This window comes from Lepisma saccharinum, chromosome 11 (genome assembly GCF_977018435.1).
Source record: "Lepisma saccharinum chromosome 11, izLepSacc3.1, whole genome shotgun sequence".
NCBI classification, from domain to species: domain Eukaryota; kingdom Metazoa; phylum Arthropoda; class Insecta; order Zygentoma; family Lepismatidae; genus Lepisma; species Lepisma saccharinum.
The window spans coordinates 15,553,590-15,569,337 of record NC_139239.1 but is presented as its reverse complement, the minus strand read 5'-3'; the positions used below and the strand labels follow the sequence as shown (position 1 = coordinate 15,569,337).

The following is a 15,748-nucleotide window of genomic DNA, read 5'->3' as shown; positions in this document are numbered from 1 at the left end:
TCAGAAGTAAAATAACTGATAATACTGTTAGTCCACGGAAGACGAATCTGGCTCGAATGGACGAGTCAAAATGCGAAAGGGGAAGTAGGGAGACTACTACTCTGTGGTTTTCATATCATGATTTCGCTTGTATGCTTTCGGTTGTGTATTATTGCTCAACTTTTACTACAACTATATTACTACACTTCGTTTGAAACTCCTCTGTTCTGTCGATAGCGGGTATTTTTAACTGAAACATGCGTTCCACTAGCACCCATCACCCCTACGTTGTTACTGGACTCGTCCAGTTATGCTTGATTGATAGGCTTTCCGTGATTGGTTGTACAGTTTAATGTACGAGCCAATGGAGTGAAATCTACCAGAAACAAACCAGAACCCCCTTGATAACTTAAACACAATTCATTATGCTCGCACTATTAGACAGGTGCATCTCACTTGCCCAAATTCAACCATGCTAAGGAAATTTTTCATGCACACTTTTTCATTCTGATCCATTGCTTTTTTTTTCTACTTCGGAGCTTTAGAACGATAATGGATTGGCATTATATAATTCCAATTCAATTATCTGTGTATACTTGCGGAGGGGAACATATATTTCATTACTCATTTCCTTAATCTACTTTGGCATGATTGGAATATTCCCGGATGCGTTCACAGATCTGATTACATTTTAAATCTGGACGTCAATCGTTTCATTTTTTCCCGGTGAAACGACAGCCAGTTGCATGATATCGTCCCAACCTCCCAACCCCCCTTCACTCAAATCTCGCCAATATAAGCCACGTATTATTGGGTTCTGACAGGAAATTATATAATAGAAGAGATTACAGATTTTTTTCGCCAACATATTGAAATGGTGCCCAGATTTCCCTCTTTCAGAGGTAACCACATTCTAAGCATGGATTCCCTTCCATTTTTATTGATTTCATCTATCGCAGTGCGTGTTGTACAGCCTTCAAGCATATCTTCTTCTGTGATTATATCACCATATATATTCTATGTATCATTTCATTTCTACTGTCAGTTTTTTGATGTTCTCGAAATTAAACAATCTTAGTAATGGCCCCATTATTGAGCAGTTGGACTTGAATTAGTCTGTGAGATTGCTTGCACTAAATGATTTTATCATAAAAAAGTATTCAATCATACAAATATAGTCATTTTCAGTTGATAATGACGTTCTCTCATATCGCTGAAATATTGAAAGCTCACAGCGTAATTACTCTTGCAGTTGTAACACCATTAAGCCTTGTTTCCATGATAGGAAAAACTCAATATGCTGACCAAAGCAGAAATTTATTTTATTATAAAACAAACTAAACGTAACGTTTCAACCTTCTAGCAAGGTCTGCTTCAGACTCTGTACCAAGTACAAATGAAACAAGGTACCAAACAGGAAGATATATATACACAAGAATCATTCCCCTCCAGACACAAGATTATTAGAAAGTTGTTTTCTCTCTAGGACATTCCAGCAGGTGGCCTTCCCTTGTCAACTGTACTTTCACCTGACAGGCGATTTAGCTAAATATTTACTATCATCTGGAAAGTGGTTGGACTCTTTTATCTCACGCTCTTTTCCTTATCCTCTCTTTCTTCATTCTTCTTCCTTCTTCTCTCCTCTTTTACCTTGTTCTTCCCACTGTTTCTAACACCGTCTTCCATTTTTTCTCTTCCGTTGCTTACACGACAATCACATACTGAGGCGCGGCGGTGACTAGCAATGATCGGTACCGTATCTGGCCGGAGTGGAAAGCGCGGTGCTTACATGTGTCTTACCACGTCATCTGGTGGCATTACTATACACTAGGCCAACAACAAGATAACAACATTTAAATCCGTTAAATAATTTCCAGTAGAATTACGCGCTGGATATAACATGTTTTATTTGTTACATGTCCCTGAAGCTATTAGCTATTTTCACATTCAAGTAGGCCCGCCCCCGTGGCAGAGTGATTAGCACATCGCGCTATGACGCCAGGGGTCCCGGGTTCGAATCCCGGCTTGGGAATGGATATTTGTGAGTGTCCATTTATCATTTTCACCATATCATCACTCATCTCCATCGTCGAAAATTAGCCAAACGTGGCACAAAAGCGATGTAAAATAAAGCATATCAATTAGAATCAATGAATCACATTCAAAAACAATCTCTGGTATTGTGTGGTAGATGATATGGTTCCCGGAAAATATATGTATATTAGTGTTGCAGGGGCGTAGTTAAATGGCATTCTTAATAAATGAATTCCCTATCTTGGACACCCAAGGATTCCTCAATATTTTAATGAAAGTTTACATGTCTATCGAAGCAGAACCATCACACCCTTCGACCAAATAGACTGTACCCATGGCCTTGAGATGCCATTCAGTGTAGGGTGGTGGCGTGTGCCACAAACATGTACTCAGTTTGAGAGCGTGTTTATTGTTAGTGAATGCTGGCGATCAAGTTAATTTAAGCAGTGTAAACGAGAATTTGGGAAGGGCAAAGGAAAGTCCAAATCATGTATTCACATATTGCACTCTGGTACTCTCTGGAGCAAGCAAACAAAAGCAAGTGCTCTGCGCGAAAAAAACACGCCGTTTGCTCCGGCCTCTCGCTTTATCCCCTTCTCTACCGGCATGCGCGGCAGATTCCACGGACGGAGTGCTTATATACCCATTTCGTTTGAGCTTTCTCAACAGCGAAGTTCTCGCCATCGGCAAGGGTTGGAGTGGGAAGGAGAGAGACTTCGAGATGGAAAGGGACATCCAACGGGAAAGGGGGCACGAAGAAATCCGCGAGATGAATAGGTACAGGGCGTGTGGATGCTGCATGAGGACGTTAGGCAGAAATGTGGAATATCGGCAGGTGTCCATTCGGATTCAGAACTTGTAAGTCTTACTCGCGGTCTATATAATTCAGATTCCGAGAGCTTTCCTGTGTTCGGGACCAGTTTGAAGGAGATTGTGATGGTGAGCGACCGGTCCAGCAGACGCAGTCAGGATTTTTTGTGCGTGTGTGAAGGGAAGAATTCTCAGTACGTCTGGAGGTTGTCACAGCCTAGTTCTTTCCCGTCTCCCTTCCCTATTTCTCCTGATCTTGTCGCAGGTGACACGAAATTTCAATAATGCATTGAATCTCCCTCTTAGAATACATTTTCGAGTCCAACTCGCTGTACAGCTTGTTTTGAAATTCCTACAGGATTCTAAAACTCCAAAACTTTAAAGTAATAGGTTTTTCTACAACGAAATATTGTAAATTGAATTGCGGTGGGAAACACAATTTAACACTCTATAAAAGTAATTGCTTTTCTACTTCGTTAATTTCATTTGTAAACGTTGAAATTTACGTCTGTATCACCTTAGTGATTACTGATTGATTTGTTTCATTTTGCTTTGCTTTTCTGCCACTTCTGGCTACTCGTTAAGATGTGGAAGAGTCATGATAAAAGCCCCCCCCCTAATCAGAAGGTCTGACACGCCTATGAACTGGAGCATATAGAATTACACGTTTTCGAGGGAGTTGCAGATATATAATTAAATTTAAGTGCTTTTTGTTACGGAGAAGAATAAAGAACTTCAATATTCATGGGCAACAAAGCAGAATTCAATCTATAAGAGGCTCATCTTGATCACGATGAAATTTAGCTAATGGTGGAGCTTTTGAAGTTTTGTTTCTCCAATGACATTTGAAAGTTCCCGTGTCTCTCAGACCACTGAGAAATATGGGCATGGCGAAGAATAGAGCGTGTGAAATTGACAGATAAATTAAGAAATAAAACAATATTGGAAAGAGTTGATTAAAGAAGAACAATGCTGGAAGAAATGGGAAAAGAAAGGAAAATTTGATGGACACTGGCTTAGGAGGAACTTGAACGATTGATTGATTTGTTTATTTTACTTCGCTTTTCTTCCACTTTTGGCTAATCGCGAAGATGAGGATAAGTGATGATATGATGAATTTGATGAAGGGACATTTACAAAGAGCACCCTTGCCCTGGCCGGGACTCTAACCCCAGACCTTTGGCACCGTAGTTCAGTGTGTTAACTATCCTGACATGAAGCCGGCGCAATATCTGAAAGCTTGGAGTTGCAATTACAAACCTGCCTTCCTCTTGAGGCATAAAACGATGAATAAACAGTAAACAATCGATAGAAACAACAAAACATTTCTTACAAAAACTTTAATCAGGATTTATTAACTCTAATTACAATTATAATCGCCGTGGTCACTATGCAAGATCATATCGTACCTTCCATCTTCGTCTAATTTACCATTATTTTCCCAAGGGGTGGAAAGGGTGTTATTACGTCACCCTTCTATCTGTGTGCTTGTATCCTGCAATCAACTTGTATATTAATGTTCAATCAAAATGGAATTAACAACTTATCCGAGAGTCGCAATGGTGCCGCTAACATTGATCACGGAGCGAAAAGAGAGAGGCTTAGTGGACCCCAGAGTACTTTGAACCGGATAATGACGGCAATATCAGTGGTATCAATGGGTTGTCTAAATAGGAATCATGGAGCTATTTCATTTTGGATTACTCGGATAATTCTTTGAGACAAATGAATGGATAATGTCCAAGTTCCTGTCATAGCCGTTTACATGTGCTAAAGTTGTTAATTTATTACGTATTTTATGCCCTTTTGCCATGTCTCTGTGAAATAAACTGTTGCTGAAGGTAGATATATTTACACATATAAGCAGAAATGAATGAAGCACTTTTGACGCATAAGGTTGATTTCCTTGAAATAATCGTGTCTAAGTTCTCAATGGATGCATTTTATATGCATCACACTGAACAACAAGGAATATGTTATACGTATATAATAATTAATTATTTGTAGCATAATTAATTATTATTTAATATATTATTTTTATTGTTCCTATTGCTTAAACAATTGTATATCTAAACGTTCTAAAGTTTGCCTGAAGTTCATTTTATGCACAGATAGGCCAATCGGTACTGGATATACAGTTTAAAGTTTGTTCCGAATCCGGGACCTATTTATTACAAGACGACGACATCTCTATGACATCATGGAGACCATAATTAATTTTATATCGACGACTGGCCTAAAAACCCCTGATAACACTCGTCATATCCATTAAAATGTTCTAAGAGATAAGTTTCTTAATATAAATTACAGAAACTGCATTATGGTACAAATTTTCTAAAATATGATTTTAAAAATGAGCCTTATTAGTGACAGTATTAATCATTGTTATTGATTTTTTAATATTACTATTCCTTCTTAATCAATTTTATATCTAAACGTTCTAAACTTTGTTTCAAGTTTTCTTTATCCACAGATAGGCTAATCGGATCTGGACCTACAGTTTAAAGTGGATCTTACTCCAGGTATTGAAGCCGAAACCCCTTGATTACAAGGTGGTGAAGTTACTACTACGCCATCGAGAGGCCCTAATCAATTATAAAGCAACGACTGAAATACAAAAACCTCTGGTATGTTTCATAATATTCATTAAACCGTATAAGGAAGGGGTGGAAAGATTTTAAAATTTTACAAAAAAAATTGCATTATGGTACACTCCTGTTCACATAAAATTGAACACTTTATAAGCTTGAACAGTTTAAGTATGTGCCACTTTATCTGAACAGGAGTGAACAAACCTCATTAGATATGTTTCAAACACTGATCATTGTCGATACAAGAAAGGTTAATTTATATGTTGTTTTCTTTGCAGAAAATGAGACCATAACCCTTATGGAATCGACGACGACGGAAGTTCTGCTCGGACTATGGTCATCGTCTACAATGACGTCATCTTCAGAGCAGACGACCACCTCGTCCCCACCGACCACCCCGAGGCCTTCGAGCACGACGGCGAGGACCCGGTACGGCAGCATCCACCTGGACCACGCGCATCATCATCAGGGGTCTCGGTGGGGTCCTTACTTCGAGGATGGAAGCAACGTCACGAACATCACAGCGAAACTCGGAACAACGGTTCGTCTTGACTGCAAAATCGGAATGCTTCAGGACAGAACAGTAAGTGCTACGCTACTAAATATTTCTTCTCTTTAATGCGCTGACTTACCTGTCCAATACAGATATTCGCAGCGGAAACTGTAGAGGGAAATTTAATAATCCAGGATTTTGGGATTTCCATGGGAAATTTTCAGGAGAGGGAATCTTCATGATTTCCCGATTGTAAAAGTCCCGAATTCTACGCACGAATGCTCCCTAAAGTGATTGTCCACGCTTTTCTATTATGAAATTTGTACAGTGGGATCCACTAGTATTGCTCAGCAAATTGTCCATCACTATTTTCATTAATTTTTCTATTACATCGTGTATGTTCTTAAGCGGTGGATTTTTATGTTTGCTGGTGCAGAAGTTTTCGACAGCTTGTTTTAAGTTTTCTTTCAATTCTTGAAGCTCTTATTGGGTCAAATAAAGTGCACGAACATGGTGACGGATAATTTGCATCCCACTGTACATTCTATTAGTATTCCAGCATCCTGAAAACCGGGAAATCATTTTCCAAAATTTAGGGCGAGAACATTTAATCCGATCCTGGTTTCGACGTTTTGAGATCCCGCACAACCCTAGTTTTGAGAATTGTTCTCCGAGGATACACTCATTCTAAAAATTTCCGGATATTTTCTGTTTTCTCTGCTGAAAGACATATTCCCTTAATGCAAATTGTACAATGCTCAAAATGTAGGACATTACATTTTTAAAAAATCATTCCTGGCAGTGGGCATAATACTTTATGTAGAACATGTCTGGAAAAAGGAGGACCTCTGGCAACACTGCGATTTGTACGAGTTTCTTGAAGAAATTTTGAGAAAATGAGAAGATTAGTGTTATGCCAGAAAAATCTAGCTGAATGTAACTGATGTGGGTTGCAGATTAAGAACGACGAGTTTTTCTGTTCCGAGTTATCTGAATGTTTTACGAATGTAGATAAATATTAAGGTTGGTTAAGCTTTACTTCACTTTTGAACTGTTCTTAATAGTTTTGTTTGTGTTGCGAATTATGAAGAGCTTTGCTTATGTTACCGAAGAGTGCACCCATTGTCTTGTACATTGTTCTGAAGAGTTTAGCTTGTCTTGTGCACTGTTCTGAAGGGTTCTGCTTGTCTTGAGCATTCTTCCGAAGAGTTCTGTATTGTTCCGAAGCGTTTTGCTTTCATTGTGCATTGTTGCGAAGTTTTGATACGATTTATGCATTGTTGCGAAGAGTTCTTCTTGTCTTGTACATTGTTCTGAAGAGTTCTGCTTGTCTTGTGCATTGTTCCGAAGAGTTCTGTTTGTCTTGCACATTGTTCTGAAGATTTCTGCTTGTCTTATGCAATGTTCCGACGAGTTCTGCTTGTCTTGTTAATTGTTCTGTAGAGTTCTGCTTGTCTTGTGAATTGTTCCGAAGAGTTCTGCTTGTCTTGTGCATTGTTCCGAAGAGATCTGCTTGTCTTGTACATTGTTCTGAAGATTTCTGCTTGTCTTGTGCATTGTTCCAAAGAGTTTAGTTTGTCTTCTGCATTGTTTCGAAAAGATTTGCTTGTATTGAAGATCAAACAAGGAGAAAATAAAGCTAGCTGGAATGGGATAAATGTAATGTTGTTGCAGGTGTGTCCTAAGTGTACTTTTATTAGTGTAGAACGTTGTGATATTGCAATAGTTTGAACCATTTGTATGTTTGGATTGTTTTTCTTGACAACTGCATCCTGATATGATTCAAAACAGTTTCAGTGCTCCGTACATTTGATAAAAGTTGTTAATTTACTTTTGTAGTGTAAAAGAAACGTCACAGCTTCAATTTTTGAGGGTTAATGCAACGCAGGTACAGATATTCTCAATAAAAGTGGTAGGGCCTCCCAGATGGCGCAGTGGTAGCGTCGTCACCTTGTAATCAAGAGGTCCCGGGTTCGATACCCGGTGGAGGCACAAATGGTTCGAATCCCACTTTAAACTGTAGGTCCAGTCCCGATTAGCCTTACAGTGCATAAAGTAGACTTAAAACAACAAATCAATCAATTAAAGTGGGTCACCTAGATCCTGAAATTCTCGATTCCCATCAATAGCAACTTTTCAATAGAAAGTTCTGCCATCGCCGGAGAGTTAGGAAACACACAAAACGCATTTCACGTAAAAGAGTATTTCATGTAGGTGTTCCACATTTATATGAGAATACAGTAACGCAAAAGTTGATTTTATATTAACATTGTACTTTCTGGCAACCATGAGTTCGTGATAGCTTCCAGAACTTGGTTCCAGAGCGATTTGATGGATGCCGACCAAAGGTTTACGCCCGCTGGAGGACGAACCGCTGCTTCTGGAGTCACTTCCAATAGCCGTTAATCTGCCTCAGGAACCGTCCAACGAGGCGGGACAATAGGGGGAAGGGAGTCCTCTGGCACGATCTTCCAGAAAATCACCATGGAAACGACGTTACCTTTGCTTATAAATTATGACTTGTCAATATAGGTTTCTCCTATGGGTGAGATACTCAAAACTAACTCGATATTGCAGATATGGGATATTAGGAAGGATAATATTGCTCTCCGGGAGCGAGTTTGATGGAGAGTTCGACCTTTCCTTTATCAACTCGCTCGGGCTGGCGGTTTTTAATGGTTCGTCCAGTAATAGACTCTTGCTGTAGATAGATCTGCACTCAGTCACTGCAGTGTACAAGGTAGGCAATACATTTCAGATCAATGATCAAGATAGAGAAACACTTCAGAAGAGTGATCATGAGAGAGGCGAATCTCATTAAAACCAATGCTCGTAAAAGGTATAACGGTACCTCTCCAAAACAGGGTACAAGACAAAAACAAAACTCTTCGAACAGTGCCGGTCACCGTGGCGAAGTGGTTAGCACATCGCGCTACAAAGGCAGGGGTCCCGGGTTCGAATCCTGGCCTGGGCATGGATGTTTGTTAGTGTCCATTCATAAATTTCATCACTCATCTCCATCTTCGCAAATTAGCCAAAAGTGGCACAAGATGCGAAGTAAAATAAAGCAAATAAATCAATCTTCGAACAGTGTACAAGACAAAACAAGTAAAACTATTCGGGAAAATGCACAGGGCGAGCAAAACTCTTGGAAACAATACATACGACAAGTAAATCTCTTCGGAACATTTTACAAAACAAGCAAAACTCTTCGGATTTAAGTAACAGTCATGCAAAACTCTTCGAAACAACTAGCAACAGAAGCAAAGCTTTCTAGAATAATTCGCAAGAGAAGTAAAACTGTTCTCAACAATTTTCAAGTGACACAAAGCTCACCATAACAACATTTCAGAACAAATCAAAACGCTAAAACTGTTCAGAAAAATATAGAGAGACAAAGAAAGCTCTTCAATAAAAAATGACTCAGAGATATGCAAGGGACGAAAAGTTATTTTTTAATTGCTACTTGACACTGAAATAAATTTTACAAAAATGTGTTACTGACTGGTAATACAATACAACATGGCAAACCCTAACATATATTATTAACCAACTTCCACACAAAACTTTAGAACAGGAGAGATAGGTAGAGAGAGATACTATCTGAAGCCTGTTAACACGAGGAGGAAAATCAATTGAAGCAAGCATTCGCTGCACAAGGAAAGTTTCTTATGTATTGGACACCCTTTTCTCGTAGCTACGGGCGAAATACAAACATCGTTAGCGATCTTACCGATAATTTGAACTGTTGATCACAAGATAAGGCACACTTAATTAACTTCTGTGCAGCATCTTATAGTGGAAACTAATGCTCTCTTAGACTGCAGGCTATACGTGCTAAACGTAATGTACACACATACGGAAACGCATCCAGACTGCCACCATCATTTGATAGAAGACAATGGCATTGTCATCTCAAATAATTCTCACATGGAGTTCCCTGTATCTGTTTCCAGGAAGCTTATAACAATTTCCGGCAAGAGCTTTTGGTAAGGGTATTGGTGTAATATTTTATTTCATTATCTTTGAAAGCTTCTTCTTATTTTTAAAACCTAGTCTCTTTAACCAAAAAAGTAGTAATATTAGACCTACTTCTGATGAAAAAGTTAGTTAACAATTAATAATAAAGGGACCTAAATTATATATATATAAACATACTTTTTAATCGTGTATCCGCACAATATGAAATATGGTGTGTGCAGCGAGTGAGAAAATAATACTTTTGTGTGTGCGCCCGCGCGTGTCGTTCAATTGTTTTCAGTCCACATTATGCTCAGATAGGCAAATCAAGACTGGGCCTACAGTTTAAAGTGGGAGCATTACCACCACGTTACTGGAGAGGCCTACAGCTCAAGGTCAGTTAACAGGAGTGTGAGAGCGTTTGAGTTTGAGAGGTAATATAATATGTATGCAATTCACAGGGTTTTGCCAATATTTCAGTGAAATAAAGTTTGTACTGCACACCAGTCTTAAAAAGTTTTACCAGGCAAGCCTGCACGTTGAGAGGCTTACGTGACTGTGAGCGATCAGGTGATTCCAAGATGGCGTCTATTCAGAATTAGGCTCAGTGCGTTCTGTCCTATGCAGAGCTGATGCGTACCGTTCTGGTGCGCGAATTACAAACACACAAGAGGGATAATCGAAAAGTGAATGTGGTGCGCTGTTTCGACGGATCATCTAATCGGGCCCTTCTTCTATGATGAAGATACCGTGACGGGCACTTCCTACCTCAACATGCTGCAGACGTTCCTTTTTTCCCACCTGGTTGCACTTGGTACCAAGGATGACGTGCAGTACCAGCAAGACGGGGCCCCTCCCCACGTCGCTGCTAGTCAGAAACTTCCTGGATCAGGAATTTATGGGGAGGTAGATTAGCCGCAGAGGAACAACATCATGGTCCGCAAGGTCGCCAGACCTGGCTCCGTGTGAATTTTGGCTGTGGGAATATGTCAAGACGGAAGTGTACGCGGATAAGCCAAGAGATCTGGGTGACCCCAAAGCAAAGATATCTGCAGTCATCGCGGGGCATTGCAAATGAGCAGCGCCGGAAAGCCATTCTGGGTTTCAGGACGATATGGCAGGAATGCATCGACGTGAATAGTGCCCAGTTGGAGCAGTATTGCCAGGTAAAACTTTAAAAACTGCTGTTAAGTACAAACTTTATTCCAATGAAATACCTCTGTTCGTTACAAAGATAAAGTGAATTTAAATGTGGGAAGGATGTTTGGAAAACATTGGATACTGTGTAATAACACATCCCCCATTTCACCAGAACCACCTCCCGTTTGTTCTGCTATGATTACAATGATACTCAGGGTATAAGGGGTGACCCCTTCTCAAGATACACAAATGTCAATCTCCCTTCCACGTAGTACGTACACCTTTATCTGCATTTTGCACACTAGCGAGTCAGGCGTCTGCACTCACAGCCAGCATAATCCTCTGAGGTGCTTGTGTTGACCCTATATGTTTGTGATTGTCCATTCATCTCACTGGCGTACGGAAAGGTAGAGCTGATGGGGCTACAGCCCCTCCAGAAATTATGAGAATAATATTACTATTTTCCAATGAAAGGAGGAAAGAACTCTGGTAAAACCAAGGTGGCAAGTGCAAACTCCCCTTAAAATTACCACCAATTACCATTTTTGTGTTTGAACAACTTTTAAAACGAAGGTCAAAAATGGTAATTATAAAAAAAATATGTTATGCTGTATCTCCCCCCCCCACACACACACATCCGCCACCTCCATTTCCAGACGCAGCTATGTAATATCATATCCAGTTTTACAATTTCAGCCCCCTCCGGAAAAAATTTTGATTACGCCAGTGCTTCATCCATTTCATCTTAGCATTGTTTTCATCCTCATCTTCGCATTTAGTCAAAAGTGGCAGAAAAGCGAAGTAAAATAAATTAAATCAATCGATCGATTACAATAATACGTATCATGTTAGAGGTTTTCCATTGCACGAACGCGACCGACGAAGCCTCCTTCCTCTCACTTCCTTCTTTCCATCTCTTTTACAACGCTATAGTGTCGCTGCTCGCTCTGCAGTTCACACGTGCATTCGAGAGCGCTCTTCCACAAATGCGGCGGGTTGCCCAGGACGATTAGTGCGAGGAAATGAATTATTTTTCACGTCGTTACTAATTGTCTTACTAGTAGTAACGGCAACTAGACGAAAATATTAACTAATTTTTCACACTGGCAGCTAGGTACACATGTCTTCTCCATTTAGTTTCGGGGAAAAGTGTTTCAATAGAAGTAAATAATATCGCACGATTTAAGTTTCATTCTAGCACTGAAAGGGCAAATCTATTTAAGCTGCTCCTAAAACTGAAAATGACAGCCAATTCCCTGGAGTTTGACACTCGGAATGGCGGATGTCCCCAGGCAAGACAGGAGCGTCTTGAGAAGATCCTGGTGGGGAAGCATTTGAACCCAGTAATCCCATTATCAGGTATGAACCTCTACATTTAATCTGATTCTCACCACGACGTCCTCAAAACTGGATTGCTCCGTATAGGAACTATGGAGGTTCACCGAGAGATGTCTCTGATCACACGTCTTGCTGTTGCTTCATCTTATAATGCATTTTGGCTTTGGATCCTTCCCTTCGAAGCCCTTTCTGTCAAAGGAAATTTAGTAACACATGAAGGCTGATGCTGTCTACGTTATGCTCCTTTGTGAAGCTTCAACGTTGGCATGTGCTTACACTCTCATGGAGACCTTAACATGCATATCATTCAAGAAACGCATGCAATATTGAACACGCATATGTCCAGATGTATCCTCGTTATCAATTTTTTGTACGTAAATTACTGTGGATCCCAGCAAAATATAATTTTAAAACGTGTTAATTAAATCTTATTTGTACGTAATGCATTTATAAATTATTCAGTGTTCTAACCAGGATCTTCCATCCACGTAACCAGGCTACAATAATGTCACAGAAGTGACAGTTTACAGTTCTTGGTGGTCTGCATTGGAGAACAGAAAGGAAAAGTATCACACTTGATCAGAAAATAAAATTTATATCGGAAGTGGATTGTAACCCACATAAAATTAAAACTGAAATAGCTGCAGTTTTAGGCATCGCTTATACCACACTTTGCACAATCATTACTAAAAAAAATGCTATTTTAGACGGCTTTTTAATATTGGGCAGTAAAACTGTCTGTCTACTCTAGTATTTCAGTATGAGTGTTCACTAATAAATTGGCAAATGTAATGCATTTAAGAATCAAACTTTTAGATTCGTTAATTTACTACTTTATGACAGGATTAACCTGTATTACGTATAGGGTATCCTGTTCCTCAAAATAGATGCACTTACAGTATTTTAATAATGATATGACATCGTATCTAAATCTGATTCTCAGTAATACGTATTATTTTCTCTTCACCTTGACATACGTGTAACTCGGGTATATATTTCCTCCTGTGCGTCTCTTCTGGGACACCTTTGGCTAACTAACGAACTTTCGATAATCACATATCAACCATCACAAAAAAGGCAATGCGTATGCTAGGCTTACTTTGCAGATTCACCGAAATCCATAACCAGAAAGCAATTTTCATATACTTCAAAACATTTGTGTCCCCCATTCTAAAATACTGTTCACCCATCTGGAACATGGCTGCCCCTTCTCGTACCTTCAAGATCGAGAGTGTTCTCAGCTTTTTCCTCTCCATCTTTCGACATAGAGTGAGACACCTATCTAAGAAAGATCGGCTTGTAAACTTAAACATAAATACTCCAGAATCACGTAGATACGTTGCAGATATGAAATTACTACATAAGATCATTAATGGAAACGTAAGATGCAGCATCCCACTCCACGAACTCTCCCTCACAGTGCCTAGACATAAGACACGATGATATGATCCACATTGTTATGTGACGTCATCAGTAGAAGATATGTCGCTAATGTATTTATTTTTGTAAAATAAAGCGTAATTTCTTTGTTATTAAAGGTAATGATGCACTTTGTTTGTAATATATATCTTTTGTTTAATGTTTATTGTATTTTATTCTCTGTTATGAGTAATTTAATGTATCTTTGTTTGCAAGAGTGCTCTATACGAATTTGTATTTCTAAAGATGTATAGATGTCAGTCTTGTTGATAGTATCCTTTTGTAGATAGTGAGTGATTCATCTGTACTTTAATGTGTGTTCTCGAAAAGAGTATAAAAGCGAGGATGTCGCGTAAGAACAACACACTTTTTCGCCACGGATCGACGAAGCTTTTAAACTTAAAAAGAACTCCTCGGTGTTGTGCATACATCCTGGTATGGTAGTTCGGGGCGCAAGCTAGGCCTATGTGAACATAGGTACGCCGATAGCCATGCATTGATGATATGCACAATACTGCAACCATTCCACGTCAAATAATAAAGTTAGCCTAAAGATTAATCTAGAAATAAAAGGTTAAAGAGCAAACATTGGCTCAGTTATCATTGCATATCTCTTGGTGTGGTAGTTTGGGGCGCAAGCTAGGTCTATGCAATCATAGGCTTGCCGATAGCCACGCATTGAGTTTTATGCGTTTTAATTGAGTCAATTCATCGACAAAGCGAAATCCTCGCCTTCGTCTCAAGTATAGTTGCATTATAATTGCATTAAATAAAGAAATAAAACTTTTCAGTTTATACATACGGCAGTAATGTGGTTTTATTTCTCTGTGCTGTGAATATTGTCTTTGCCTAAAACTATCCCTGTACCTGAGAGGAGTCTGTGTACTTCACCGAGTCTCATCGTTCACCGCTGAGTATTATTAAGTTAATATTAAAAGTAAAATAATACGACGCGTGAAGTAATCGATGCGTTTATCCTGAACGTGTCAAGTGGCAGCTCAACGTGTTGGCTCGATTTTGTAGTGTACAAGGGCAAGACAATTGTTTAAAGTTTAGATTCATTGTGCAAGAGCACTAAACTTTTATATTTATAGAAAAGCACAGAACTACTTCGTTTGAAATGGAAAGAAAACATTTGCGTAGCGCAAATAGAAATCTTGCTTCAAGTTCAGAGCTTAATGTTCCCGATTGTTGTCGGAACATTGATAAAGAAAGAACCACATTTGTATGCAAGAAATGTACAAGGCTTCTACATTATGAATGTTGTGGCATAGATATTCGAACTGAAAGCCACGATGCTACCGATTTGGTTTGTAAAGATTGTGAATCATTGTCTACGGATAGTTCATCTGATCCATTAAATATGTTCAAAGCATTAAAAGCCATGATTGAAGGAATTAGCAAGCAACAAGTCGAAAGTATGGAAACATTGCAGGCTGATATTAAACAGCAAGGTGATTCCATTACCAACTTGAAAGCTGATATCTGCAAACAGTCTGAAACATTGCAGGCTGATATTAAACTGCAAGGTGATTCCATTACCAACTTGCAAGCTGATTCCATTAATAACTTGAAGGCTGATATTAGCAAACAGTCTGAAACATTGCAGGCTGACATTAAACAGCAAGCTGATTCGATTAACGACTTGAAGGCTGATATCTGTAGACAATGTGCGCTATTAAAGGATGATATCGGTAAGCAGCACGATGAATCTATGAAAGCTTTAAGAGCTGAAATAGGCGAGATGGCCTGTGAAATACAACAACTAAAGTCTGAGAACGAGAATACTAGGGCCCGATTCTCTGAAGAAATTCGGCAGGCTAGAGAGATGGACTTTGATGAGTTCCGGCGTAGCTTGGCAGCCGATGTTAATAAAGCCACGGAAAGTGTTCGCATCGATGTAGAGGATATTAATTCGAGATTCACTGAGGAGTGCAATAAGATTATTGAAAAACAGCTGACGATGGAACAGATATTGGCCGAG

General features: G+C 39.3%; 1 protein-coding gene across 1 annotated transcript in view; it reads left to right on the top strand.

The window, feature by feature from the left end:
- Nucleotides 1–12,386, top strand: part of LOC145995381 (uncharacterized) — a 419,963-nt gene extending 407,577 nt beyond the window's left edge. Inside the window, exons 6-7 of the mRNA XM_083131984.1 lie at nt 5,693–5,997; nt 12,231–12,386. Of these exons, the coding sequence (XP_082988110.1) occupies nt 5,693–5,997; nt 12,231–12,386 (461 nt within the window). The remainder of the gene's footprint in view (nt 1–5,692; nt 5,998–12,230) is intronic.
- Nucleotides 12,387–15,748: the final 3,362 nt, after the last annotated feature.